General features: G+C 43.9%; 1 protein-coding gene across 1 annotated transcript; it reads left to right on the top strand.

The window, feature by feature from the left end:
- Window positions 1–26097, top strand: LOC134499852 (cytochrome P450 2J4-like). Its single transcript, XM_063306720.1, has 9 exons — window positions 1–174; window positions 4275–4437; window positions 7519–7668; window positions 10578–10738; window positions 11820–11996; window positions 15660–15801; window positions 17458–17645; window positions 19557–19698; window positions 25610–26097. Exons 1-9 carry the CDS (start codon window positions 1–3, stop codon window positions 25786–25788), a joined length of 1476 nt encoding a protein of 491 aa, XP_063162790.1. The 3' UTR covers window positions 25789–26097.
- The last annotated feature ends 145 nt before the right edge of the window (window positions 26098–26242 follow it).

Below are 26242 nucleotides of genomic sequence, written 5' to 3'. Positions count from 1 at the left end.
ATGCTTGCTCTAGGCTCCATTTTTATCCTGTTCGTTCTGTGCCTTCTGGTTGTCCAACTGGTGAAGCTACAGTCCCAAAGAAGACTTTATCCACCGGGACCAACTCCCCTGCCTTTCATTGGATGCTTATGGCAGCCCAAATTCTTTCGAATACACCGTGAACTCTTGACTGAGGTATTTATTTTCTAACCCTTTCATCAGCTGATTGACTCACGGCAGAGATTTGATTGGTAGGAGAGGTGAAGGGATAAGTTATGGCTAAATGACTTGGTGGCTTTTGGGCGGCCAAAGAGATTGTGGCCAAAACTATTTTTTATTTTTTTAGTAAGGGCTACTGTTTACGCCCACCATGTCCTCCAAATGCAAAAAGGTTGATCTTTTTTGATAATTCTAATGAAAACGAAAAAAACACTGAGTTAATGTTTGGCCCCTTCCATTGGCCCTCTCTTTGGCCTGCCCTCTTCCAATGCCAACATCTATGCTCAAGTCATTTTGTACGTCGGAGCACATTCAGAACACTGTAGAATGGAAGTTGGTAAAAGAAAGGGTACCCCGTGTCATGAGTACTGATGGCGAGCTGGAAGGGGCCTCTATCCAGGGGGGAAAACGCATGCGTAGTACTGAGGAATTAAGCAGCCATTCAAAGAGACACAGATCAGAACTGCCTTAACTTTTGGTGTTTATCTGTCTGGGTTTTTCCCACGCTTCTTCAGTTCGTTAGGATTCTGTTTTATGTAGCAGTAATAAACACTGGAGACCTACTCCTTGTCTCAGTGTGATTTCTGGCTGTTAGGATACCCCGTCGCATAAGACCTTTCATTCTTGAGAAACCCTGTAAAAATCCTCACGAACGATAAGGCTGGGGGTAAGGCAGTGTTATCCCAATCAGCCAAAAAAAAATGGAAGATTTATGGAACTCCAGACTGGGGCATCTGACTTGGGCAATAGGAAGAAATCAGACCAAATTCTAAAGACCTTAATTTGTAAGTCTCCTGGTAACCATGTAGAGATTAGTGGGACATCACATAGATTTGCCAAACCTAGAAGCTGTTAGAGTAACATTTATCATTTTTTCTGATCAGTTAGAAGCTTAACGTATTGTTAAAAAGCATGTGTTAAGCTCCACATCATATTTTGTGTTCCCAAACTCATTGAAGGTGAGTTATGGGATAGTTGTACAGTTAATATAGACTAGCTGACCTTGGCTGATCTCAAAGGAATCAAAACAAGGTAGGATCTGGGCTATAGGAGACCATCAAGATTTGATGGCTAGATTGGGAAGCCAAACAGATAACCCAGAAGAACACGGTGGCAAACTTCCTCGACTGTTGCCAAGAAAAAACATGGATATTCCATGAAGTTATCTGGAGTTGAGCTTGATCTGAGGGAGGCTTTACACTTACAATAGGATATAGTCTAATTGGAAAATGGTATCAGAGAAGAGTCCCTTGATCTTAAAACATGAGGCCCTTGGGCACTCTTGAAGTCCTGTCCCATGAGAATACTGTACCATACTCTGAGGCTTTCTTCCTTTTGTGTGATGTGTTCCAAAAAGAAGTTTGTGAGGAGCCTGAAAGGATTGAATTGTGGCAGCTGGAAGAAGTGAAGTTGCTTCCACTTGATGCGGTGGATCTGATGTCCTGGAAATGATGATCTGGGCTGGGTGCTGTGCATGTGAAATGTCAATGTGGGTGTTTAGTGGATATTGCCATTCTGTTTCTGGGTTCAGTTCAAAGTGTGGTAGTGACCTATAAAGCTCTTCATGGCATGGGGATGGGTTACTTGTGGGACCATCTCTCCCTGCTTATATCTACCCATCCTGTTAGATCCAGAAGAAAAGGCATACTCTAGGTCCTGTGGATTGGGATGTCATACAGAGGGATCCAGGAACAGACCCTTTTCTGTTGTGGCACCCACCCTCTGGAACATCATCTCCCTAGAGATTAGTTCTGCCCCAACCCTTGTACCCTTTCATGAGGCCCTAAAGACCTGCTTTTGTTACTGAGCCTGGGCCCAGGGCCCTTAGCCATATCATGGCTGTGCTGATTGTGCTGGTTGGTTTTATCCTGCCTGCTATATTTGTTAATGTTTTCATTGTGATGTGCTGTTATTCCTCCTTAGCTCCCTAGAGTAATTGGTTTGAGATTGATGGCCATATAAATTGGATTAATAAAAATAAATAAATAAATAATTTTCCCAACTTGCCTCTCTGACCCTCCATATTTTAAGATCTTTCAGTATCTGCATTAGATACCATTAAGTCAGGTGCTGCAAATCTTTGTTCCTCTGGAAATCTTTCAGAACGTGTTGGAGATGCATTTAGACCTCCAGCTGGATAAACCAGGTCGAAATGTGGGATGTATTGTATTAAGAAAATGGGCATACCAGGATTCTTCCTTATCCTCCTGACAAATCTTTACAAAGATTGAGAAGCTACTTAAGGACTGAGTTTAAAGAAATCAATGAGGGAGACAATGGCATTTGCAGTTCCCATATCTGTTTCATTTATTTAGGAAATATACTAAGAGAATGGCAGGATTGGAAATGATGGCATCTCCCAACTGTTGCAGTCAATACCAGAGGCTGGAATACTAACTGTCTGAGATATGCAGATGACACCACTTAGATAGCCAAAATTAAAGGAAATGTAGCTTATTATGGAGAGCCAGTTTGGTCTAGTGGTTAAGGCAAAGGGATAGAAACCAGGAGACCGTGAGTTCTAGTCCTGCCTTAGGCAGGAAAGCCAGATGGGTGACTTTGGGCCAGTCACTCTCTCTCAGCCCTAGGAAGGAGGCAATGGCAAACCATTTCCAAAAAACCTTGCCAAGAAAACTGCAGGGATTTGTATAGGTAGCCGCCGAGGATCGGGCATGACTGAATGGGAAAAAAAACAGCTTATTATGAAAGTAAAAGTGGCAAGTGGGAATTCTGGGTTCAGGTTAAATATTAAGAGGACCAAGGTAATAACAGCCTGCACGCTTAGTAAATATACAGTTGACAATGAAGGTGGAAAGCCAATTTGGTTTGGGGGAGCTCAAGAATAATGTTGGCCTTTGGTACTAAAACGTAAAGAAAAGATTAATCTTGGGTAAGAAGGCAGTAATGAATTGAGACAAGGAGATTTCTCTGATGACAAAGATAAGCATAATTAAAAGACTTGTATTTCTAATAGCCATGTATGGCTTTGACACTGAGAAACAGCCAGAGAAACAGGACAGACAATGAATTATTGATGTAGACCAGAGTTCCTCAACCTTGGCAACTTTAAGAAGCATGGACTTTTCCCCCAGCATGCTGGCTGGGGAATACAGGGAGCTGAAATCCATCTTAAACTTGCCAGGGCTGAGAAACACCGATTTAGAGCTTATTACTAAGGTACGACAGATTGCAAGAAGAAATTGATCAACTGGTCCTGGACCCAAGGCCAATTATTCCCTGCAGGCAATGATCAACAAGCAGCTATATCAAGCAGAAGCAATATTTGTAGCTCAGGGTTATATATAAACTGAGAGCAAGGCCCACTCCCTCTTCACACTGAAGATGTCGCCTAGTCTGGCAATGAAACGTCTGCAAGAAAACAGCAAGGCTCAGAGAGCACCAGGGACTCCAAAGCAGATATATATCTGGGGCATGTGATGCAAGCGTGCTTGGTAAGGTTGAGGAGGCAGGCAGGTGAGGAGGAGGAGAAGGAGGTGGTGGAGGAAACCGTTAAGGTGTCATCTATTCACGTTCCTAGAAAAATGAACATTTGTCCACTGTCCAGTGTTATCACAGAGATCTACTTTAAGTCTGCATTAGATAATACCTTTATTAAGCTAAACAATGATCACAAAAGAATGTGCAATTTTTTCAATTCTCCAGAAGGTTTCATTGGGTTAGGTCAGCCTTTCTCAAGCTTTTGACCCTGGAGGAACCCTTGAAATATTTTTCAGGCCTCAGGGAACCCTTGCCCATTCAGGCTCAAAGATAGGCCAGAAGTTACAAAATTATTATCTTCGTTTCATGGGTAGGCCTGTTGATATGCATTAATAGTGTTCTTAAACTGAAAATAAAGAATGAAACTTGCCTCTTTAATGTGAAGTTAAAGCAGGGGGAAGGGGCATTAATTAACAAAAAAATTGGCTTGTGCTGCAAACAAAGTAAAATGGAATAAGGAGACATTCAGTTTTGCTGGAAAATTACTGTGGATTATTAAAATGAAAATAAAGTAAAATAGCTACTGGACTAGACAAATGAAAAAGACAAGACTCTGTATGCGGTCATTTTTCTAACAGGTGGCAAAGACCTACGGGAACATCTTTACTTTGTGGTTTGGGCCCTATCCTATAGTTGTATTAAACGGTTTCCAAGCAGTTAAGGACGGTCTCACCAGCCATCCTGAAGATGTTGCAGGCCGGCCTATCATTCCCCTTTTTAAAGCCGTGGCAAATAATACAGGTAAGATTAATCAGCTTTTTGGTGGGGGGCACAAGGCACAGGACAATGCCCATTTCCTTGGTGTCACCTTTCTTGTGGTAGAGCTGCAATACACAAAGTAAAGTCCTTTTAACTTCAATGTGCTCTCAATTTTATCCATATGAAATTTGCCTTTTTTTTTGCTTGGAAAATTATTGGCCTCTTGTTTTAAAAATTTTGGTGAATTAGAATAATTATTCCATGGGGATAATTCACAAAGATTACAATGACATGAATTTTCAGGGCTTTTTCCCCCCCCTAGTTTAACAAGAATTTATACCCTTAAATATTGACATACTGAGCAGATGGATTTTTAAGAAATTAAATAAATCTTCCAGGAATTTCAACAGCACTGAAAGGAGATTTAGCTGGATGCCTTAATGTTAAGGAAATTGATGACACTGTTGGTATGATGGAATTTGGAAAGGACCCAGGGCCAGGCAGAATAACTGCAGAGCGCTACAAAAATTTTAAGGAGAGAATAGATCCTATATTATTGGAGAAATCTTCTTAAAAAGAGGTCCTGCCAGCTTTATATTATGAACCTTGAATAACTCTTAGTTTGAAAGGTGGAAAGGACCCTGTGAATTGCACAAGCTCTCATCTGATACTGTTGCTAAATGCTGACACTAAGATTTTAACAGCTGCCTTGGCAAGAAAGTTGTAGAAGGCATGAGCTACGATCAACAGACTTCAGATAATATTAGGGCAGTGCTCCTCAACCTTGGCGAGTTTAAGATGGGTGGACTTCAACCCCCAGAATTCCCCAGGAATTCTGGGGGTTGAAGTCCACCCATCTTAAACTCGCCAAGGTTGAGGAACACTGCACTAGAGTCTTGGACATTGTACCATTCTTAAAAATAACAAATCAAAAGTTTTGGCCTTGCTGGATGCAGAAAAAGCCTTTGTTCTGGTACAAATTACATTTTTGGTTCAAGTAGCGAAGAAGCGTAGCTAGTAAAAATTTACAGAATTTTACCAGGGAAAAATAACTTACAGTAAAAGGGCTGAATGGCAAAATGTTTGGCATGTTCATGGTTCGGCTCCCATGTCCTCAAGGCACCGAGTGTATCGGAGGAGCCTTCCCTGAGACTAAACTGAGAATGTATTACTATCATTTGTTGTTGTTGTTTATTCGTTCAGTCGCTTCCGACTCTTCGTGACTTCATGGACCAGCCCACGCCAGAGCTTCCTGTTGGTCGTCAACACCCCCAGCTCCCCCAGGGATGAGTCCGTCACCTCCAGAATATCATCCATCCACCTTGCCCTTGGTCGGCCCCTCTTCCTTTTGCCCTCCACTCTCCCTAGCATCAGCATCTTCTCCAGGGTGTCCTGTCTTCTCATTATGTGGCCAAAGTATTTCAGTTTGGCCTTTAATATCATTCCCTCAAGTGAGCAGTCTGGCTTTATTTCCTGGTTTGATCTTCTTGCAGTCCAAGGCACTCTCAGAATTTTCCTCCAACACCACAGTTCCAAAGCATCGATCTTCCTTCGCTCAGCCTTCCTTATGGTCCAGCTCTCACAGCCATATGTTACTACGGGGAACACCATTACTTTAACTATGCGGACCTTTGTTGTCAGTGTGATGTCTCTGCTCTTGACTATTTTATCGAGATTGGTCATTGCTCTTCTCCCAAGGATTAAGCGTCTTCTGATTTCCTGACTGCAGTCAGCATCTGCAGTAATCTTCGCCCCTAGAAATACAAAGTCTTTCACTGCTTCTACATTTTCTCCCTCTATTTGCCAGTTGTCAATCAAGCTGGTTGCCATAATCTTGGTTTTTTTGAGGTTTAGCTGCAAGCCAGCTTTTGCACTTTCTTCTTTCACCTTCATCATAAGGCTCCTCAGTTCCTCTTCGCTTTCAGCCATCAAAGTGGTATCATTTGCATATCTGAGATTGTTAATGTTTCTTCCAGCGATTTTAACTCCAGCCTTGGATTCCTCAAGCCCAGCATGTCGCGTGATGTGTTCTGCGTACAAGTTGAATAGGTAGGGTGAGAGGATACAGCCCTGCCGTACTCCTTTCCCAATCTTAAACCAGTCCGTTGTTCCGTGCTCTGTTCTTACTGTTGCTACTTGGTTGTTATACAGATTCTTCAGGAGGCAGACAAGATGACTTGGTATCCCCATACCGCTAAGAACTTGCCACAATTTGTTATGGTCCACACAGTCAAAGGCTTTAGAATAGTCAATAAAACAGAAATAGATGTTTTTCTGAAACTCCCTGGCTTTTTCCATTATCCATCGGATATTGGCAATTTGGTCCCTAGTTCCTCTGCCTTTTCTAAACCCAGCTTGTACATCTGGCAATTCTCGCTCCATGAATTGCTGAAGTCTACCTTGCAGGATCTTGAGCATTACCTTAGTGGCATGTGAAATGAGTGCCACTGTTCCATAGTTTGAACATTCTTTAGTGTTCCCCTTTTTTGGTATGGGGATATAAGTTGATTTTTTCCAATCTGATGGCCATTCTTGTGTTTTCCAAATTTGCTGGCATATAGCATGCATTACCTTGACAGCATCATCTTGCAAGATTTTGAACAGTTCAGCTGGGATGCCATCGTCTCCTGCTGCCTTGTTATTAGCAATGCTTCTTAAGGCCCATTCAACCTCAGTCTTCAGGATGTCTGGCTCTAGCTCACTGACCACACCGTCAAAGCTATCCGCGATTTTGGTTTGCTCGTTTGTTTCTAATGTTTTTCCCCTTTTCTTCTTGTTTTGTTTTTCTTAATTCTTTTGGCCCCTGTTTAGTTAGATTGGTTTAGGCTAGTGTTTCTCAACTTTAGCTAAGAGGTGTGGACTTCAACTCCCAGAATACATACTGGCTAGGGTATTCTGGGAGTTGAAGTCCACGCCTCTCAAAATGGCTAAGGTTGAGAAACACTGATTTGGGCTTTCTTTTTATGCATGCAATTTCTCCAGAGCCCTATGTGGCAGAGTTGGGCTTCAGGTTTCAGAGGTAGCCTTCTATCACAAAATTCTGGGAAGTGGATTCTGTCTGCCTGCTGGATCCAAGGACTCATTCAAGGCTAATAACATGTCATTGTGGTTCTGTGTCATCAGGGATTTTACTGGCCACTGGTCGCAACTGGAAATATCAAAGGCGATTTTCCATGGGGGCTATGAAGACCCTTGGCTTGGGGAAGAGCATTCTGGAGTATCAGATCCAAGAAGAGGCACAATCTTTGGTGGAGATGTTTAGGAAAACTAAAGGTACTACCAAGATGAAGTCTTTACTTTCTTGCCAGAAGTCTGTTTTTCTTTTTTTTAAATTTCTTAATTTTTAATTTAAAAGCTAAGCCCAAAAAGAGTCTGGAGTCATTTCTAACAGGGGTCTCTGCAAAGAAAGGCAAAGTGTTAAAAAGGGTCAAGATGGAGGCTCCCACATGACTGGAGCTCTGGCCCTTTTTCCATGCGGTGTGCAAGGAAACGTGTAAAAAAAGGGGCGGGGCTTCAACTGCACAGCTGTGGCTTCCATCTTGACTTTTTTGAACCTTTGCAGACACCCCAGCAAGAAGAGCTTTTAAAAAAACTTCATGAAGCATTTTCATTATATGCCTATTCAAATACATTTATGACTTATGACCCATCTGATTATCTACAGGTTACCCAATGCAATTTATCTTCTTGCTGAAAGTGTGTCAAAGCCTGTTTTATCACATCACTATGTGGTTGGGTTTATGCCACATGGCTAACTTACTTTCTGAATTAACTCCTTTTTCTGGATTAATACAATACCTGTACTTAGTTTATTATGACCTAAACCAGTGTTTCTCAACCATGGCAACTTCAAGCTGTGTGGACTTCAACTCCCAGAATTCCCAAGCCAGCCCGACTGGCTGGGGAATTCTGGGAGTTGAAGTCCACACAGCTTGAAGTTGCCATGGTTAAGAAACACTGACCTTAACGAAGCAAATGATTGACTTCACACAATACAATAATCAACCCCTCGAAAAAACCTAGTCAAAGTTAAAATAAGAAAGCTTCACACATTGACAAATGCAGCTACTGGGTTTTCCACTGAGGTGGTTCAAGTTTGTTGTCTCGTCACTTTCAAATTGAGTTTGGTCAACCGAAATAACCTAGGATCCCAAAGCAAATGTAAGATGAGGTAAACTAATATAAACTGATCCAAATGTGAGAAAGGTAGCAACTTCTAAGATTTAATAAGGGTTAGATTGCTATAGTAATACTAAGCATAAAAGTAGATAATTTAAATGTTTTTTTAAATGTGTTTATAATTTGATTGTTAATATAGTGGCCAGAAATATATAGAATAGTGGTAGGAGGGAAACATTTCATAAGTGGGTTTCTGGGGGGGGGGGAAGTTGATTTGGAGGTTTATATATCTGTTTATTTTTCTTTATATATAAGGGGAAGAAGCAATGTACTGATTTTTATAATGCCTATGGGGTGATTTACAGAAATAATGTGGTCTTGGTTAGATTTAGAGTAAGGGACTAATTATGGAAATTGCTGTATATTCTTGTTGTTAAAAGTTGGAAGTCATCTTGTCATGTAATCTTCTAAAAAATCTTTTTTCATTTTCATTTTCTTTTCCACTTTTTTCTTTTTTCTTGTAGTTTTTCTTTTTTGTGGTTTTTATCTTTGTTCTAAATTTAATAAAGCGTTTATTAAAATAAATAAATAAAAAACAGGGGCATCCATGGAAGAAGGGATGGGTGTGCATGTATGTGTCGGCCCTTCAAGATAAACCAGACAAGGATGCCAGTTATGCATGCTAATACTACTTTTATTATAAGTTACAGTAACAGAATTTTGTAAGTCTGAATGTGCTTCCCTCCTCCCTGCCTTTATCTTCACGAGAACCGGGACGGTCTTGTCTGAGACACCTTCTCAAATTACATTTCTGCTCTGGACTCAGTTTTCTTTTATCTGACTGTTGTCTTGGTTGCATCTCTTCCTCCTGTTCCTCAAGGTTATTCATACTGTCTGCTACAATACGTACAATACATGTGCGTGTTTAAAAAGTCAAGATGCATGTAAAAAAGGGCGGATCCTCAATTGCACAGTCATGGCCACAGTCTTGATTTTCTTTTGGCTTGCTTGCAGACACCCCTGTCTAAGAACATGTTTGTTGGAACTCATGACCCTAAGGTCTCTGTCCCCATCACAATGTGCAGGTCTTTAAAAAGAAATTAGTGCTTTTACATTTTTAAAAATATTTTCCCCTATTTTTTATTCTGTTTAGGTTTCTTTCTTGTGGTTTATTAGGGGTTTTTTTTGTATTTCATTGTTCTCTTTTGAGTTTTTGTTTATTTTTTGTAAACTTCTTATAAAATATAATAAAATGGGGAAAAGAGAAGAAATGTGCAGCTTTAGTTTTAATCATTTTTATCCTAGCCCGCCCCCCCCAAAAAAAATCACTTGATTTTTTTACATTCCAGATGTGGTCAAGTGGAGGGAGGGCTAAAACAGAGACGTTGATAAAATATCTCGAGATCATTAAATCGATATCCTCTCTTTCCTTGGGAGAAATGGTGACCAAATGTCCATATTTATTTATTTATCGTATGGCACATTCACATCGCAGTTCAATAGTATAAAAACACAGGAAATAAAACACAAGTTATAAAATACAGAGTATAAAATTATAGACATATGTCTAGATTACAAATATAATTTTTTGCTTCATTTGTCACAGCCAGTCACTCAATCACTTGCAGAAGATGACTTCAACATCCACAATATGTGGAAACAGTATTGGCTAGAAAATTGTCTTCCACAATGTTGAAGCTTACCTTGCACCTCAGAGAAACCGTCTGGATTTGATCAGCCCCGTGCGATATGGACAACATTGAACACAATCCGCACGGTCCGTGGCAGATGTGCTGATGTCCTTTATAAGTGAGCAAAATGACATCACCGAATTGTGACCGTGCGGCTGAAAAACAAACTATTCAACACATACTGTAATGACAGAGTGCCAAAGCAGAGCCTATAATGGAGGTTTCGCCGATTTCCTGGCTGTTGCCCATGAATAAAAAAAGAATATAGCCCATCTGGCATAGTGAACCCACAGCTGCCTATAACTCTTCTGTATGCCCTGCGCCATCTTTGCAAAACGCACACCAGTTATGAGTCAATCTTTCTATTTGCAGGGAAACCTATGAATCCTTCTTTTGCCCTCAACCTTGCGGTTTCCAATGTGATCTGTGTGGTCGTCTTTGGACGTCGCTTCTCCACAGAGGACAAAACTTTTCATCACCTCCTGGAAGCAATGGAGAAGATTTTCAAAGTTCCTGGCACCCTCACACACACTGTGAGTGAATCTCTACTTCCCTTTATCTAAGGAGACAAGCACCAACACGTTAGGGTTGCTGAACAGGCCTGGGGAGGGGGACCTACGTGGGAAGCAGGGCTATCTGCAGGGAGCGGGGTCAGACAAGTCAAGATGGCAGACACGACGGTGCAATTGAACTCCTCCCCACTTTCTTTGTGGATCAAGCATGTGGCACAGGTATAAAAGGGAAAGTACTTGGGTCACATTGTGGTGCCATCTTGTTGACCCCACCCTTGTTGTCATCCTTGTTGGTGGATGTTGGTTGATATTCCTGTATTTATGACAGCTGTCTGTTTCCGATTCCTTTTAGCTAATACGCTGGTGTGCAAAGGTGCCTGCCTACAGTATTTTTAAATCCCCTAACTCTGAGGTTTTGCACCAAACAAGGACAGCCAAATTTTTAAGGTGAAAATCCTTGATAATGATACTCGAAAACGTTCCCTCTACGGGGAAGAAACGATACTCTCAGACCTTAATCTAAGTGGCACTTGGATTAATTTCAAACTAGACTTAGTGGTCTTGTGTCTCCCTCCTTTATAGGATGATATATTCCTTTATTTCATGGGGTGGGAGCTGGAATTCTGCCCCAGGGTTTTGTGTTCCACTAAAATAAAAGGAATAAATTGCCTTGGCGTTCTCAGCAACCCTGAAAGGAGAATACAGTGTGGATATGTTGCAAATAGAACAGAAAAATGAAAAGACAAAAGCACCGTCAAACAGAAAAATAAGAAAAGAGCGCTCATTGGGACTCAGAACTTCTCTTATGCCTTTTCCTCCAAAGATTTACAAAACAACGAGTGTTTAATTCATTCTGGAGCTGAAAGAGGGTCCAGTGGGCCTCTCCAGGGAAGGATGTCCTTGTTGCATCATCTTAATAACTTCTGCCAAGGCCATTCGCAAGAGAGCGACCTCCTGTACAGAGACCTTTCCCTAGGGTTTTGCTCTCAGATCAGTTCCTATTCCGTTTAATAATGTATTTATGATACTTATGTGGCCGTCCATCTCACGTGATGTGATCCTGGGCAGCGTGCGAGCGTTTCTTCTCTTCCCTTCCCTCCAGCTATATGATATTTTCCCCGGGATAATGGACTGTCTCCCAGGACCTCACAAGACAGCATTATGCTCACGTGACTTTGTGTGGGCATTCATAAGAAAGGAGATCAGGAAGCATCAAGATGCAGGCACTCAGGAAAAAGGCCACGACTTCATTCAATGTTACCTTGCTGAAATAGAGAAAGTAAGTGGGTGCTTTTCTGTGTGACTGTTAGACACCTTATTATTTATTTATTTGTTTGTTTGATTTCTACAGCTGCCCGTCTCAGCGAGTGACTCTGGGCGGCTTACAACAATAAAACCATAAAACAATTACAATTAAAACAGTTAAAATATAAAAGAAATACAAAATAAATATACATGGCTGCCAAGGGAGCAATGCATAGATATTAATACAGCCAAGAGATGGGACCATCCACACGATCGAGGCCCCAGGCACAAAGCCAGGTCTTCACGGCCTTACGAAAGGCCAGCAGGGTTGGGGACACCCTGATTTCTGGAGGGAGGATGTTCCAGAGGGCAGGTGCTATGGAAGAGAAGGCCCGCCTTCTAGTTCCTGCCACCGACACTCCCTGGCTGACGGGACCTGCAGCACACCCACCCTGCCAGATCTATTTGGATGGGTAGAGACAACTGGGAGAAGGTGGTCCCTTAGGTAACCCGGCCCCAAGCCATGAAGGGCTTTAAAGGTGACAACCAGCACCTTGAATTGCACCCGGAAGCACACCGGCAACCATTGCAGCTCCCGTAGGAGTGGTGTTACGTGTGTCGAATATACGACACCATTTACTATCCGTGCAGCTGCATTCTGCACCAGTTGAAGCTTCCGAATGCTCTTCAAGGGCAGCCCCATGTAGAGCGCATTACAGTAGTCCAGATGGGAGGTCACAAGGGCATGAGTGACTGTGAGCAAAGCTTCTTGGTCTAGGAATGGGCGCAGCTGGTGCACAACCCGAAGGTGTGCAAAGGCCCTCCTAGCCACGGCTGCCACCTGCTCTTTGAGCAGGAGCCGTGAGTCTACGAGGACCCGCAGATTGCGCACCGGGTCTGTCTGTGGCAGTGCAACCCCATCCAAGACCAAAGGTGGAAAAACCTTGTCACCAGGAGGCCCCAAACCCAAAGCCACTCAGTCTTGCTTGGGTTGAGTCGAAGCCCATTGCACCCCATCCAGGCCCTTACAGCCTCCAGGCACTGGGTCAGGACATCCACGGCATCACTCAGGCGGTCTGGGGTAGAGATATAAAGCTGAGTATCATCAGCATATTGATGGTACCTCACCCCAAACCGTCGGATCACCTCCTCCAACGGTCTCATGTAGATGTTAAATAGGAGAGGGGGGAGAATCGAGCCCTGAGGTGCCTGACAGAGTAGGGGACGTGGACTGGACCTCTCCCCCACATCAACACCGACTGGAACCGACCCCGGAGGAAGGAGGAGAACCAGCACAACACTGTGCCGCCCACCCCCAACTCCCGACACCGGTGCAGAGGATACCATGATCGATGGTATCGAAGGCTGCTGAGAGGTCAAGAAGAGCAAGGATGGTCGCACTGCCCCCATCCCGCTCCCGCCAGAGGTCATCTAAGAGTGCGATCAATGCCGTCTCAGTCCCGTAACCCGGCCTGAACCCTGACTGAAAAGGGTCCGCATAATCCGCTTCATCCAGGGTCCTCTGCAGCTGCCACGCGGCCACTCTCTCCACAACCCTCCCCAAAAAAGGGAGGTTGGAGACTGGACGAAAACTGTCCAGGCTGGTTGGGTTGAGCGATGGCCCCTTGAGGAGAGGACGCGCCACCGCCCCCTTAAGAGCCGGCGGGAGCACCCCCTCTCTCAAGGAGGAATTAACCACTGCCCAGACCAATCACGTGCCTCCTCCCGGGCAGCCTTGACCAACCAGGAAGGGCACGGATCTAACACAGAAGTGGCCAAACTAGTAGCTGCGAGGGCCCTGTCCACTTCCTCAGGTGCAACCAGATCAAACTCCCCCCAGATAACCATGCCAGACTTTGCCCCCGTATCCTCCACTGGCCCTGCCTGAAAGCTGGAGTCCAACGCAGAGCGAATGCAAGCAACTTTATCCGCCAGATGCGCAGCATATTCCTCACAGTGACCCTGCAGGTGAGGCTCAGTATTGCTCCCTCCAAGGAGGGACCGAGTCACCCGAAATAGGGCCGCCGGACAGCTATCTGCAGATGCAATAAGGGCGGAGAAATAACGCCATTTCGCCGCCCTTACCACCACAAGGTAGGCTCTAATAGCAGCTCTAGCTCATGTTCGGTCGTCTTCTCTCCCTGTCTTCCGCCAGCGGCGCTCCAGGCATCTCTTAGCCCTCTTATAATGGCATCTTGTTATTTTCAATTGTAAAGGCAGTTATATTATGCAGGTTGGAAAATTACTACAGGTAGTCCTTGCTTAATGACCACAATTGGGACTGGAACTTTGGTTGCTAAGTGAAGCAGTCATTAAGCAAACCTGATCCGTTTTACGACCTTTTTGTGGCAGTCGTTAAATGAATTACTATGGATGCTAAGCAAACCACTTAGTTGTTAAGTGACTCACAAGGTTCCCCATTGATCTTGCTTGCCAGAAGCCGGCCAGGTAGGTTGAAAATGGCGATCACGTGACCACAGGATGCTGCGGTGATCATAAATGCGAACTGGTTGCCAAGCACCCAAATTGTGATCACATGACTGCAGAGACACTGCAATGGTCATAAATGTGAGAATTGGTCATAAGTCATATTTTTCGACACCATTGTAAGTCCAAGCTGTCACTAAACAAATGGTTGTTAAGTGAGGACTACTTGTATAGCATGATGTCCTGAGAGAAAGTTTGGTGAACCCAGATATCAGTTTCAGGTGTGAACTCAGAGTGTGACCTGCCAATGGAATCTATTCATTTCCTGGGCTTGCACACTGAACCCTAAACTAAATAGGGCTGGATCCACACAATGTTCTATGCCACACAACTGGCAACCAAGATTAACACTAACCATGTTTTGCATGTGGTACAAAAGCAGCCGCTACCCCTTGCCTGATAATAATAAATCACCTTCAAAAACCTTCACATCAGAGTGACATTACTACAAGTTGCATGTAGAAGGATTGGCAATTTAAGAAGGAAAAGACAAAGAGCTTCATTTGTTTTATCATATGCCATGAAGCACGGTGGCAGTGTTGATGAAAAAGAAAAAGAAAAAAGTGAGTGATTACAAAGAGAACAGAAAGAGAGAGAGAAGAGATGAAAAGTCAGTTTGGGAAAAGAAAATAAATCATGATGCAAAGAGAATATCAGGCTGAAACTGATAAAGACCTTTTTTACAATGACATCAGGCAGAGTAATTAGAAGCAAAGAAGTGAAATAAAGCCCAGCATCCCCTATATAAACCTGATTTGACCCCCAAGGGCTCATTCCTGAAGTGTGAGAAACCACTGGAGGTCGTCTCGAACATGAGAGCAGGGGGGGCTGCGAGGTGGAGGGAGTTGTGATGGCATTTGTGACCGTGGGATTAAAGCTCTGCCCCTCGTTGCATTTTTGATCCCGCCTTCTGGATGCCCCTGTGTGTGGAGTGCAATATTGGCTGTTGGGGAGAAAAGCAATAAAGAGCTATGGGAAAGAGGATGGGCCTTGAGCATCATCTTCACTGGGGATTGTGACAATGCACCATTTGGAGGGGACTGTCAGGGCTCTGAGGACCAGAGGAGCAAAGGCTGGCCTTTCTGGGCACTGCCTGCGACCCACTTCCCTGAGGGGAGAAGGTTGAAGCCGTTGAAAGCAGCAAGGACTGGATGGAAGAGGTGACTTTCAAAGTGTCACAGGCATTCGTTTCTCTGTTTTCGTTCTGTAGATGAAAGACCAACCCAAGCTGCCCTACAATGAGAAGAACATGGTTCAGAGCATCTTTGATCTCTTCCTGGGTGGAACAGAGACATCAAGCACTACTCTCAACTGGGGATTGTTATATATGGTGCTTTATCCAGACATCCAAGGTGAGAAAAGAATCGTAGGAAGGATGAGGGAGTGGGAACCTTTGTAGTCCAACCTAAGCTCAGTACCTGAAGCTGCTAGAAGCACCTTAACCTGTAACTGACAAGTATTACTGGGAGAATTCTTTGGTCCTCAAGGTGGTCCAAATGACGAGATGTTATTTCTCACACAAAATATCAGATGATCCAAGCAGGGCTAAACCTTGTCTGTTTGGGCCACCTAAACTGGAAGGATGAGAAGATTCAGAGAGGGTGAAAGTCATGTGAGGTATTAGGGAAGACTACATGCTTACTCTTGAGTAAACCCAGCAGATGTTTAGGGTGTGCCAGGCACACCGAAGGTACACCTCCCTTTAGCATCCTAGATCAATGCCAGTGTATATCTTGATTAACACTTGTTTGTCTGTTCTCAACATTCAAAGGCCATGGCTTATCTGTAGCTTTTGATGTAATATTTGTCCTAGCTTCACCCACCTGAAATTACAGACTGTTACATAATATTACAGTTGTGTATGCTTCAGAAATTACTCAGAAGTGGGTAGGAACTTAGGTGAGTGCAAGCATAGCACCTCTCAGCTATTCCCTAAAACACTGTTTCTCAAAGTATGGTGCTATGACTTTTGGGGGTCCCCCAAGACCCTTTCAGGGGTCCAGGAAATCCAAATTATTTGCCAGCCTAAGTTGAAAAATAATACAATATTAAAATCCCATCAAACAATCCTGAGAAGTGGTAGCAGCAGCAAATTCCTTAATTTTTGTTTTTAATCAGGAAAATATCAGTAAATATAACCCATACAAAGAAAAGCTCTTTTGGGGTCCTCCATAATTTTTAAAAGTGGGAAGGGGTCCTGAGAGAAAAAAGTTTAAGAAACACTCCCTTAAAGCATGTGAAGGAGGCTGCCAACGGAATGACAGGCTGACCTGCACGGAGGTGGGCAGTGGAGCAGAAATAGGTTTAATGCTCTTCTAGAAGAGCACTAAACCCATGTCCAGAAGAAGAAGTCATCTGTGCAAAACACTTGTACAAACCCAGAGCCAATTCTGACAGATGGCTAAATGGGCCAAGCTAGCCATCTGTCGAAATTTGTCTGCTCCCCAGCCCCAGCCTACCTTAAGGAGCGTGATAGATGGATGTTTTCCTACTGGTGTGTCATATTTGGTGAGTGGAGAGTGAGGAAGTGCCAGGAGAATTCAATAATCTGTATCCTTAATGTGCCCTGCACATAGTAAATAAGGATACAGTCATTTGCTGCGCTGAGCCTGTGGCTGGGTAAGGATCAGTAGTAGGAGTAGCAAATTATACGTCGGTAAAATGTTCTGTTGATTCAAGGATTGTTGGGCGACCATAGCAAAGAACTGGCAGTCTCTGAATGAGCAGGAACAATGATACAGAATGGATGATGCCCATTCCTTCTTCAGATCCTCTGTGCCCTTCTTGCACACCACCCCGATGCAGAGAAGCCTTAACTTTTATTCCTCCCTCCCATCTCCCAACAGTCGCATGTTTACATTCTTGGCATTCCTGCTTTCCTGTCTAGACAATTCCCTCCTGCTAGGCTGAGCCTCTGCCATTAATAGACCATGGACAGCTGGGGCCACACCTGGACGTTTATTGAATCCTAGCTCTAATTAATGTGCAAAATATTTGTTTCTCCTCAGCCAAAGTTCAAAAGGAAATGGATACAGTCCTACCTCCCGGGCAGACAATCTGTTATGAGGATCGCAAGAAGCTCCCGTACACAAATGCTGTGGTGCACGAAATCCAGCGCTTCAGCAGTGTTATTGCGGTTGGGTTGCCCAGATACTGCATAAGAGACACAATGATCCAGCAGTTTCTCATTAGAAAGGTAACCAAATCCCTGTGGTCTAGAGTCCTCCTTTCTTCCGCTCACAGTATTGCTAGATGAAACACACACAGTACAGGTAGTCCTCGGTTAACTATGGCAATTGGGACTGGGAACTCCATCACCAAGCATCGTGGTCATAAAGTGCAATGTCACGTGACCATGCTGACTTACAACGGCAGTTCTAGTTACGGTCATTAGGTGCGACATCACATGATCACCATTTGCGACCTCCTCCCGGCTTCCCCACTGACTTGCTTGTTGGAAGCCAGCAGTGAAGGTCTCAAATGACAATCACATGACTGCAGGACGTTGTGACTGTCATAACTGAGAGCCGGTTGCCAAGCACCTGAATCATGATCAAGTGACCATGGGGACACTGCAAGGAAAGACCTTGGGAGACTGGGCAAAGAGATGATGCCAAGGGAACAGTCAGATAAGAGAGGGCATGGCCCGCAGCTGGATAGTGGGTGGAGAAAGAGGCTCAGAAGGGACCCTCCCTAGGTTCTCGGGCTGTAAAGGAGACGGGGGGCGGATTGTACTTTCCGACTTGCAAGATTCTATCAATGGAGCTTTACAATACAGTAGAATTAGCTCATCTGGTCGTGTTTCCTGTCTGGTTTACCCCATGAGGCTGACAGTAAATCTCCTCATTCAGCACCGCCGTAACCGCAAATGTCGCTGAACAAATGGTAGTTAACTGAGGACTACCTGTATTTGTATATGTTCATAACCCCAGCTGTTGTCCTCCAGATATGTTGGACTTCAGTATGACCAGAACCTGGAGCAGCGTGAGAGAAGAAGCCAAGTACATTTGCAGGGTGCCAGGTTGGGGAAAGCAGCAATAATGATTGGCCTGCTGCTTTTATACCTACAAGATCATGTCCAAAGCCATTCCCGAGCATCAAACAGTATAATAATTATCACAGTCTATTTGTTTTATGACTTTTGCTATCTCCTGACACTCCTTTTCACTGCTGCAGAGCAGAGAAAATGAGAACAAAAGAGTGACAAAGTGGGCATCATCCATCATGATGTCCCTTATGTGCCCATCATCCAAAGTTCACAGGGGGGAAGCTGTCTCAGGACACTGTGATGCATATTATGTCATTTTGTCATCCTTGGGGTTAGCTAGGGGCTGCGTCTGTTTCCAGTGATTATTCTTCACTCTGATTTCTTGACTAGCTTGTCAAGTTAGTCCTCATCAGTCTATGAGTGAAGTTAGGCTCATTCTTCGTTAGGCTGAAGCACAAGCATTTAAGATACACGTAGCCCGCTTTTTCTTCACACACAAAAAGTGGATGTTTGATCTCTTTTGAGTTGAGCTCAGCTCCTAGGCACTTAATAGAAACATATATATCATACATACAGTATGTCCAGAAGAGTGCAGTGCTAGGAACAGCTAACATACTACGCAGAACCCTCAAACTCCCAGGCCTCTGGTAGGTGATCCGAGGTTGAGGAAGACCCATACCACCCATACAGGTGAGAAGGGGATTTTTTTATATCATATAGATCCAAAGTGGTTCGCCATTACTTTTTCCAGGATGCATGTCTTTTTTCAACTGCTCAGCCTAACACTGATGTCACATAAATTTCCTGGTGGTTTCTCATCCATGAGGTCCACCCTGCTTAATCTTTTGAGATCAGCCAAGGTCACCTTCAAAAGTTAGAAGGTTTATTAAGATCCTTCCTCTTTTTTTGAAAAAAGTATTTAAATTACTGTTGTTTAATTACTATTTGCATTTTTAAGGAGAGTGATCTTTGAAGCCATGTGTCTAAACTGATTATGTACTGTAGTTTCCTATTGACTTCTCGCCTTGGACTCTTTGACCATCAAATATGTATAATAAACTATCTTTGTTCCCTTAGGTTGAAAGGCAGAACTTAATTGCTCCTTCTCTTTTTTGGCAGGGCTCCATCCTTCTCCCAAACATGGCTTCTGCCTTGTATGATCCCAACGAATGGGAGACGCCTCTGCAGTTCAATCCAAACCATTTCCTTGACAAGGATGGGAATTTCACCTGCCGAGAAGCTTTCATCCCATTTTCTTTAGGTGCTCATTCAGCTTGTTAAAATTTCATTGATTCTTTAATGGCATGTACTCAATGTTCCTTCTTCGGCCATCACGATGGCAGCCATGATGGTGCAATCAAAGCTCCACCTGGTTTGTATATTCTTCAGTCGTACTGCTGTGGCCGCCATCTTGAGTTTTTTTAACATATCCTGTGGGCACCCTGTTGGACACTCCTCATCCCAGTCTTAGCTGGTCTGCAGCAGTAGCCTAGTTCAACTGAGTTGTTATATTAATGCATGCTGTGGATCAGCTCCAGCTAAGAGCAGGAGATATTATATGTTAGGAATATGTAAACTGATTATGTAAATATGTCCGTATGGGTGTGTGTTCCAAAAATGCTGATAGATATCTCAGCCAAAGAACAGATGAGGCAACCAACTAAATAGATAAAACTTTTGTGAACTGGGGAAAAAAAAAGAACAAAATGGTGGGTGCTTACAGGTTCAGGTTTAATGTCTTGATCCTACTAAGCAACCAAAGATGAAGTGGCTGAGTTCATATGTGTGAGAGATTGTGGGGAGGCTGGGAAAGGCATGGAAGGAAATTAGACATAAAGAATCAAGAGACAGAAAGGGAGTTTCTTGGTGACTTGTCTCATAAATGAGACTTGACTCAGCCCAGTTGGCGAGAATCTGGGGATCAGTGTTTCACATCCTTCAAAGAGACTCCACCTTAATTCATTCACTATCAAGGAGGGTGCTAAATCCTTGCACTTTCCCAGATTCTGTATTTACCTCAGATAAGCATTTTTTTTTTTTAATCTAATCATGTCTGATTCTCAGAGACTGCCTGGACCAGTCCCTGCAGTTTTCTTGGCATGATTTTTGGAAGTGGCTTGCCCTTGCCTCCTTCCTAGGGCTGAGAGAGAGTGACTGGCCCAAGATCACCCAGCTGGCTTCATGCCTCAAGCGGAATTAGAAATTATGGTCTCCCAGTTTCTAGCCTGATGCCTTAACGGTTACACCAGACTGGCTCCCAGATAAGCATTATACTGTAGATCTCTTATTATAGCAATGGGGGTAGTTCTTATTCTGGTGATTCTGCCCAGCGACGTGGGGCTGGGCAGTACGAGATCGTGAACCTGGCTTGAACCTGATTTTGTGGACTCCCCTCCCAATTCCTTCCATCCAAGTCCAAGGAAGCAACCAGTATGCTCGAACAGGGGCACGTGCAGAAAGGATTGGACGAGGAAGAATAAACAAAACTTAAATCCAACCAGTTAGGACTTTGGGACTGAAGTTCAGCCTGTTTTGGATGGGGTCGTACTCCCCTTGAGAAGGCAGGGTGTGGACAAGAGTGTCCAAGGGCACAGGTCAAAAAGTCAAGATGGCGGTTGCAGCTGATGATTGGAGCTCCGCCTCTTTTGCAGGGCTCTGACATCATACGCATGTGCACAGGGGTGGGCCTTCAATTGCACGGCTGCAACTGCCCCCTTGACTTTTTTGACTCCCCCTGCAGACTCTGCTGCCCGTTGGCTAGAAATACACCTTGCTTCTCCAAAGGCAAGGATTTGCAAGTAGCTGCTGTAGTGAGAAACACCTTTGCCCAATTATGTCTCAAGTAGCAGCTGTGACAATTTCTGAATCTGATGGACGTGGCAACAATTATCCACATGGTGTTTTTATCCGATCTTGATGATTGTAAAAATGGAAAGTCTCCAGAAATGGCAACCATGGAGGCCAACTCCTGCAAAAGGCAGAGATCCCATGACTCCTGGTGGCCAAATGCTTATGATTACAATTTGAGATGCGGGTATTAACCTTTAACCTTTTAAGCTGCAGATGGCTTGGGGCCTGACTGAAGGACCCCCTCTCCCATTACAATCAGAGGCCAGGAACATCTACAGAAGGAGTCAGCCAGGTCAAGATGGCAGCTGCAGATGTGATCAGACCCCTCCCCTTTATCTTATGCACATAAAAGGGGCAGGGTTTCAACGTCATGGCCACCATCTTGAACTTTTTTGAACCTCAGGCGAATGCCCCTGTGAGAGGCCCTTTAGATGATGCCCCTGCTGTCCGAAGCACGAGGAGAGGGACTTTTTATGCATTGCTGCCACTTCCAAGTTGCATTTCGTCCCCTTCTGCAGAGGTGCATCTCTTTGAACAGGTTTTGTTGTTGTTTATTCGTTTAGTCACTTCCGACTCTTCGTGACTTCATGGACCAGCCCACGCCAGAGCTTCCTGTCGGTTGTCAACACCCCCAGCTCCCCCAGGGATGAGTCCGTCACCTCTAGAATATCATCCATCCACCTTGCCCTTGGTCGGCCCCTCTTCCTTTTGCCTTCCACTCTCCCCAGCATCAGCATCTTCTCCAGGGTGTCCTGTCTTCTCATTATGTGGCCAAAGTATTTCAGTGTTGCCTTTAATATTGTTCCCTCAAGTGAGCAGTCTGGCTTTATTTCCTGGTTTGATCTTCTTGCAGTCCAAGGCACTCTCACAATTTTCCTCCAACACCACAGGTCAAAAGCATCAATCTTCCTTCACTCAGCCTTCCTTATGGTCCAGCTCTCGCAGCCATATGTTACTACAGGGAACACCATTGCTTTAACGATGCGGGCCTTTGTTGTCAGTGTGATGTCTCTGCTCTTCACTATTTTATCGAGATTGGTCATTGCTCTTCTTCCAAGGATTAAGCGTCTTCTGATTTCCTGACTGCAGTCAGCATCTGCAGTAATCTTTGCACCTAGGAATACAAAGTCTTTCACTGCTTCTACATTTTCTCCCTCTATTTGCCAGTTATCAATCAAGCTGGATGCCATAATCTTGGTTTTTTTGAGGTTTAGCTGCAAGCCAGCTTTTGCACTTTCTTCTTTCACCTTCATCATAAGGCTCCTCAGTTCCTCTTCGCTTTCAGCCATCAAAGTGGTATCATCTGCATATCTGAGATTGTTAATGTTTCTTCCAGAGATTTTAACTCCAGCCTTGGATTCCTTAAGGCCAGCTTGTCGCATGATGTGTTCTGCATACAAGTTGAATAGGTAGGGTGAGAGGATACAGCCCTGCCGTACTCCTTTCCCAATCTTAAACCAGTCCGTTGTTCCGTGGTCTGTTCTTACTGTTGCTACTTGGTCGTTATACAGATTCTTCAGGAGGCAGACAAGATGACTTGGTATCCCCATACCACTAAGAACTTGCCACAATTTGTTATGGTCCACACAGTCAAAGGCTTTAGAATAGTCAATAAAACAGAAATAGATGTTTTTCTGAAACTCCCTGGCTTTTTCCATTATCCAGCGGATATTGGCAATTTGGTCTCTAGTTCCTCTGCCTTTTCTAAACCCAGCTTGTACATCTGGCAATTCTCGCTCCATGAATTGCTGAAGTCTACCTTGCAGGATCTTGAGCATTACCTTACTGGCGTGTGAAATGAGTGCCACTGTTCGATAGTTTGAACATTCTTTAGTGTTCCCCTTTTTTGGTATGGGGATATAAGTTGATTTTTTCCAATCGGATGGCCATTCTTGTGTTTTCCAAATTTGCTGGCATATAGCATGCATTACCTTGACAGCATCATGTTGCAAGATTTTGAACAGTTCAGCTGGGATGCCGTCGTCTCCTGCTGCCTTGTTATTAGCAATGCTTCTTAAGGCCCACTCAACCTCACTCTTCAGGATGTCTGGCTCTAGCTCACTGACCACACCACCAAAGCTATCCCCGATACTGTTATCCTTCCTATACAGGTCTTCTGTATATTCTTGCCACCTTTTCTTGATCTCTTCTTCTTCTGTTAGGTCCTTGCCATCTTTGTTTTTGATCATGCCCATTTTGGCCTGGAATTTACCTCCAATGTTTCTAATTTTCTGGAAGAGGTCTCTTGTCCTTCCTATTCTATCGTCTTCTTCCACTTCCGCGCATTGCTTGTTTAAAAATAATTCCTTATCTCTTCTGGCTAACCTCTGGAATTTTGCATTTAATTGGGCATATCTCCCCCTATCACTGTTGCCTTTTGCTTTCCTTCTTTCTTGGGCTACTTCTAGTGTCTCAGCAGACAGCCATTTTGCCTTCTTGGTTTTCTCTTTCTTTGGGATGTATTTTGTTGCCGCCTCCTGAACAATGCTGCGAACTTCTGTCCAGAGTTCTTCCGGGACCCTATCTACTAAGTCCAGTCCCTTAAATCGATTCTTCACCTCCACTGCATATTCCTTAGGAATATTAGTGAGCCCATATCTAGCTGATCTGTGGGTCATCTCTTTAGTCTGATCCTAAATTGTGCAAGAAGAAGTTCGTGATCGGAACTACAGTCAGCTCCAGGCCTTGTTTTTACCGACTGGACAGATGTCCGCCACCTTTGGCTGCAAAGGATGTAATCAATCTGATTTTGGTGTTGTCCATCTGGTGAAGTCCATGTATAAAGCCGTCTCTTAGGTTGTTGGAAGAGAGTGTTTGTTATGCAGAGTGAATTGTCTTGGCAAAATTCTACCAGCCTATGTCCTGCTTCGTTTTGTTCTCCCAGGCCATACTTACCTGTAATTTCAGGTGTCATTTGACTGCCCACCTTAGCATTCCAGTCTCCTGTGATGAAAATAACATCTCTTTTAGGCGTGTTGTCCAGTAGGTGCTGCAGATCCTCATAGAACTGCTCTACTTCAGCTTCTTCAGCATTTGTGGTTGGGGCGTATATTTGGATCACTGTGATGTTAGATGGCTTGCCCTGAATTCGAATTGAGATCATTCTGTCGTTTTTTGGATTGTATCCAAGCACTGCTTTAGCCACTTTACTATTAATTATGAAGGCTACTCCATTTCTTCTGTGGTCCTCTTGTCCACAGTAGTAGATCTGGTGGTCATTTGATGTGAAGTGGCCCATTCCAGTTCATTTCAGTTCACTGACGCCCAGAATGTCGATCTTTAATCTTGACATCTCACCAATAACCACATCCAATTTGCCCTGGCTCATAGATCTTACATTCCAGGCTCCAATGGCGTGTTGATCCTTAGAACATCGGATTCGCCGTTCACCACCAGCACCGTCGGCCGCTAGCCGTCCTTTCGGCTTTGAGCTAGCTGCGTCATCACGTCTGGGGCTAGTTGAGCTCATCCTCTGTTCCTCCCCAGTAGCATTTTGACCATCTTCCGACCTGGGGGTCTCATCTTCCGATGGTATACCGACATATCTCTGGTTGTACTGATCCATTTAGTTTTCACGGCAAGAATACTGGGGTGGGTTGCCATTACCTTCCCCAGGGATCGCATTTAGTCTGACCTCTCTGTCATGACCTTCCCATCTTGGGTGGCCCTTCACGGTTTAGCTCATGGCATCATTGAGGTGCTCAAGCTCCAGCACCACGACAAGGTAACGATCCTTTGCTGAAGTTTTAAACATTGTTAAATCATTTTGGCATTAATTTTCATTTTAAAACTTTGCAGCAAATTTCTGAGCTGTTTTCAGTAGGTGCTTTAGAAAAAAAGGCGAAGAAAAAAAAGATAAAGTCTCCCTCAAGCTGAGTTTGAGTCCTGGTGGCTTCAGGGACACTCCTGTGTACGTTTTCTTGGCAATAAAACAGAAGTCATTTGAAACTGCCTTCTTCTGGGATACTTTTTTTTTTAAACCCTCCTGGTCTATTCTACAGCCCTGAGATTTCCTGTTAGTCTCCCATCCAAGAACCAACTAGGCCCGTAGGTAGGTAGGTAGGTAGGTAGGTGGATGGATGGATGAATGATAGATGATAGATAGATAGATAGATAGATAGATAGATAGATAGATAGATAGATAGGCAGGCTTGCTTGGAGAGGGTGTTAATGGATGTATGAATTCCACCTCTTTGGTTAGTTTATAATTCTGTATCTTGCATAAGCCCAGAATATAGGTTAATCCAGCAACAGGTTAAATGCACTGTAACTCCTAACCAGCCACCTCCAGCACTGATTGGTTTTTTCTTCTCCATTCCTAGGTCATCGAGCATGTTTAGGAGAAAATTTGGCAAAGACAGAGATCTTCCTTTTCTTTGGCAACCTTCTGCAAACGTTCACATTCCAATTGGCTGATGGATCAAAAGACATAAAACTTGACCCAGTTTGGGGAGGCACTCTGCAGCCTCACTACTTTGAGATCTGTGTGACTCCTCGATAGGGCCTGTATGACAGGTCTGAATAGCAGCTGTGGATACTGGGACTGGGAATCCAGGCATCTGGGTTTGTGTCCTTCAACTTTTGTCTGAAAACAAAGAGCAAGTTTCTAGCCCTCCTTGTTACAGAAGGAAAGCCTGTATAACCTAGGCCCTTTCTGTAACATGGGCTTTTGAGTACAACCTGGCCAGCAGCATCAGTACTGGGCTGTTCTCTATATCCTTGTCTTTTACCTAGCTCCACTTGCATCCTTATAACTGGGCCCCTAATCTGACCACATGCTTAAAATTAAGTTTTATTATTTGCAAAAAGGAAGAGAAAAAGGAAAAGGAAAACTTCAGATGATGGTTCAACAGATTTTTTTTTATAAGCTTCATATCATACAGCAAACACGTTGATATTTAGTTCAGCCTCCCTGGCTTTAGAAGAAAAAGAGGAGCATTAAAGATATAAAATAA

Source organism: Candoia aspera, chromosome 6 (genome assembly GCF_035149785.1).
Source record: "Candoia aspera isolate rCanAsp1 chromosome 6, rCanAsp1.hap2, whole genome shotgun sequence".
NCBI lineage: Eukaryota > Metazoa > Chordata > Lepidosauria > Squamata > Boidae > Candoia > Candoia aspera.
Note: the sequence above shows the minus strand (reverse complement) of the source record. Positions and strands in the feature narration are given on the sequence as shown.

What these genes read in the sequence shown, in the direction of transcription:
- LOC134499852 (XM_063306720.1), top strand. Translation starts at nt 1, where the DNA reads ATGCTTGCTCTAGGCTCCATTTTTATCCTGTTCGTTCTGTGCCTTCTG. An exon ending in ACCGTGAACTCTTGACTGAG is followed by an intron (nt 175 to 4,274) that starts GTATTTATTTTC and finishes TTTTTCTAACAG; the next exon opens with GTGGCAAAGACCTACGGGAA. An exon ending in CTGGCACCCTCACACACACT is followed by an intron (nt 10,739 to 11,819) that starts GTGAGTGAATCT and finishes CCTTCCCTCCAG; the next exon opens with CTATATGATATTTTCCCCGG.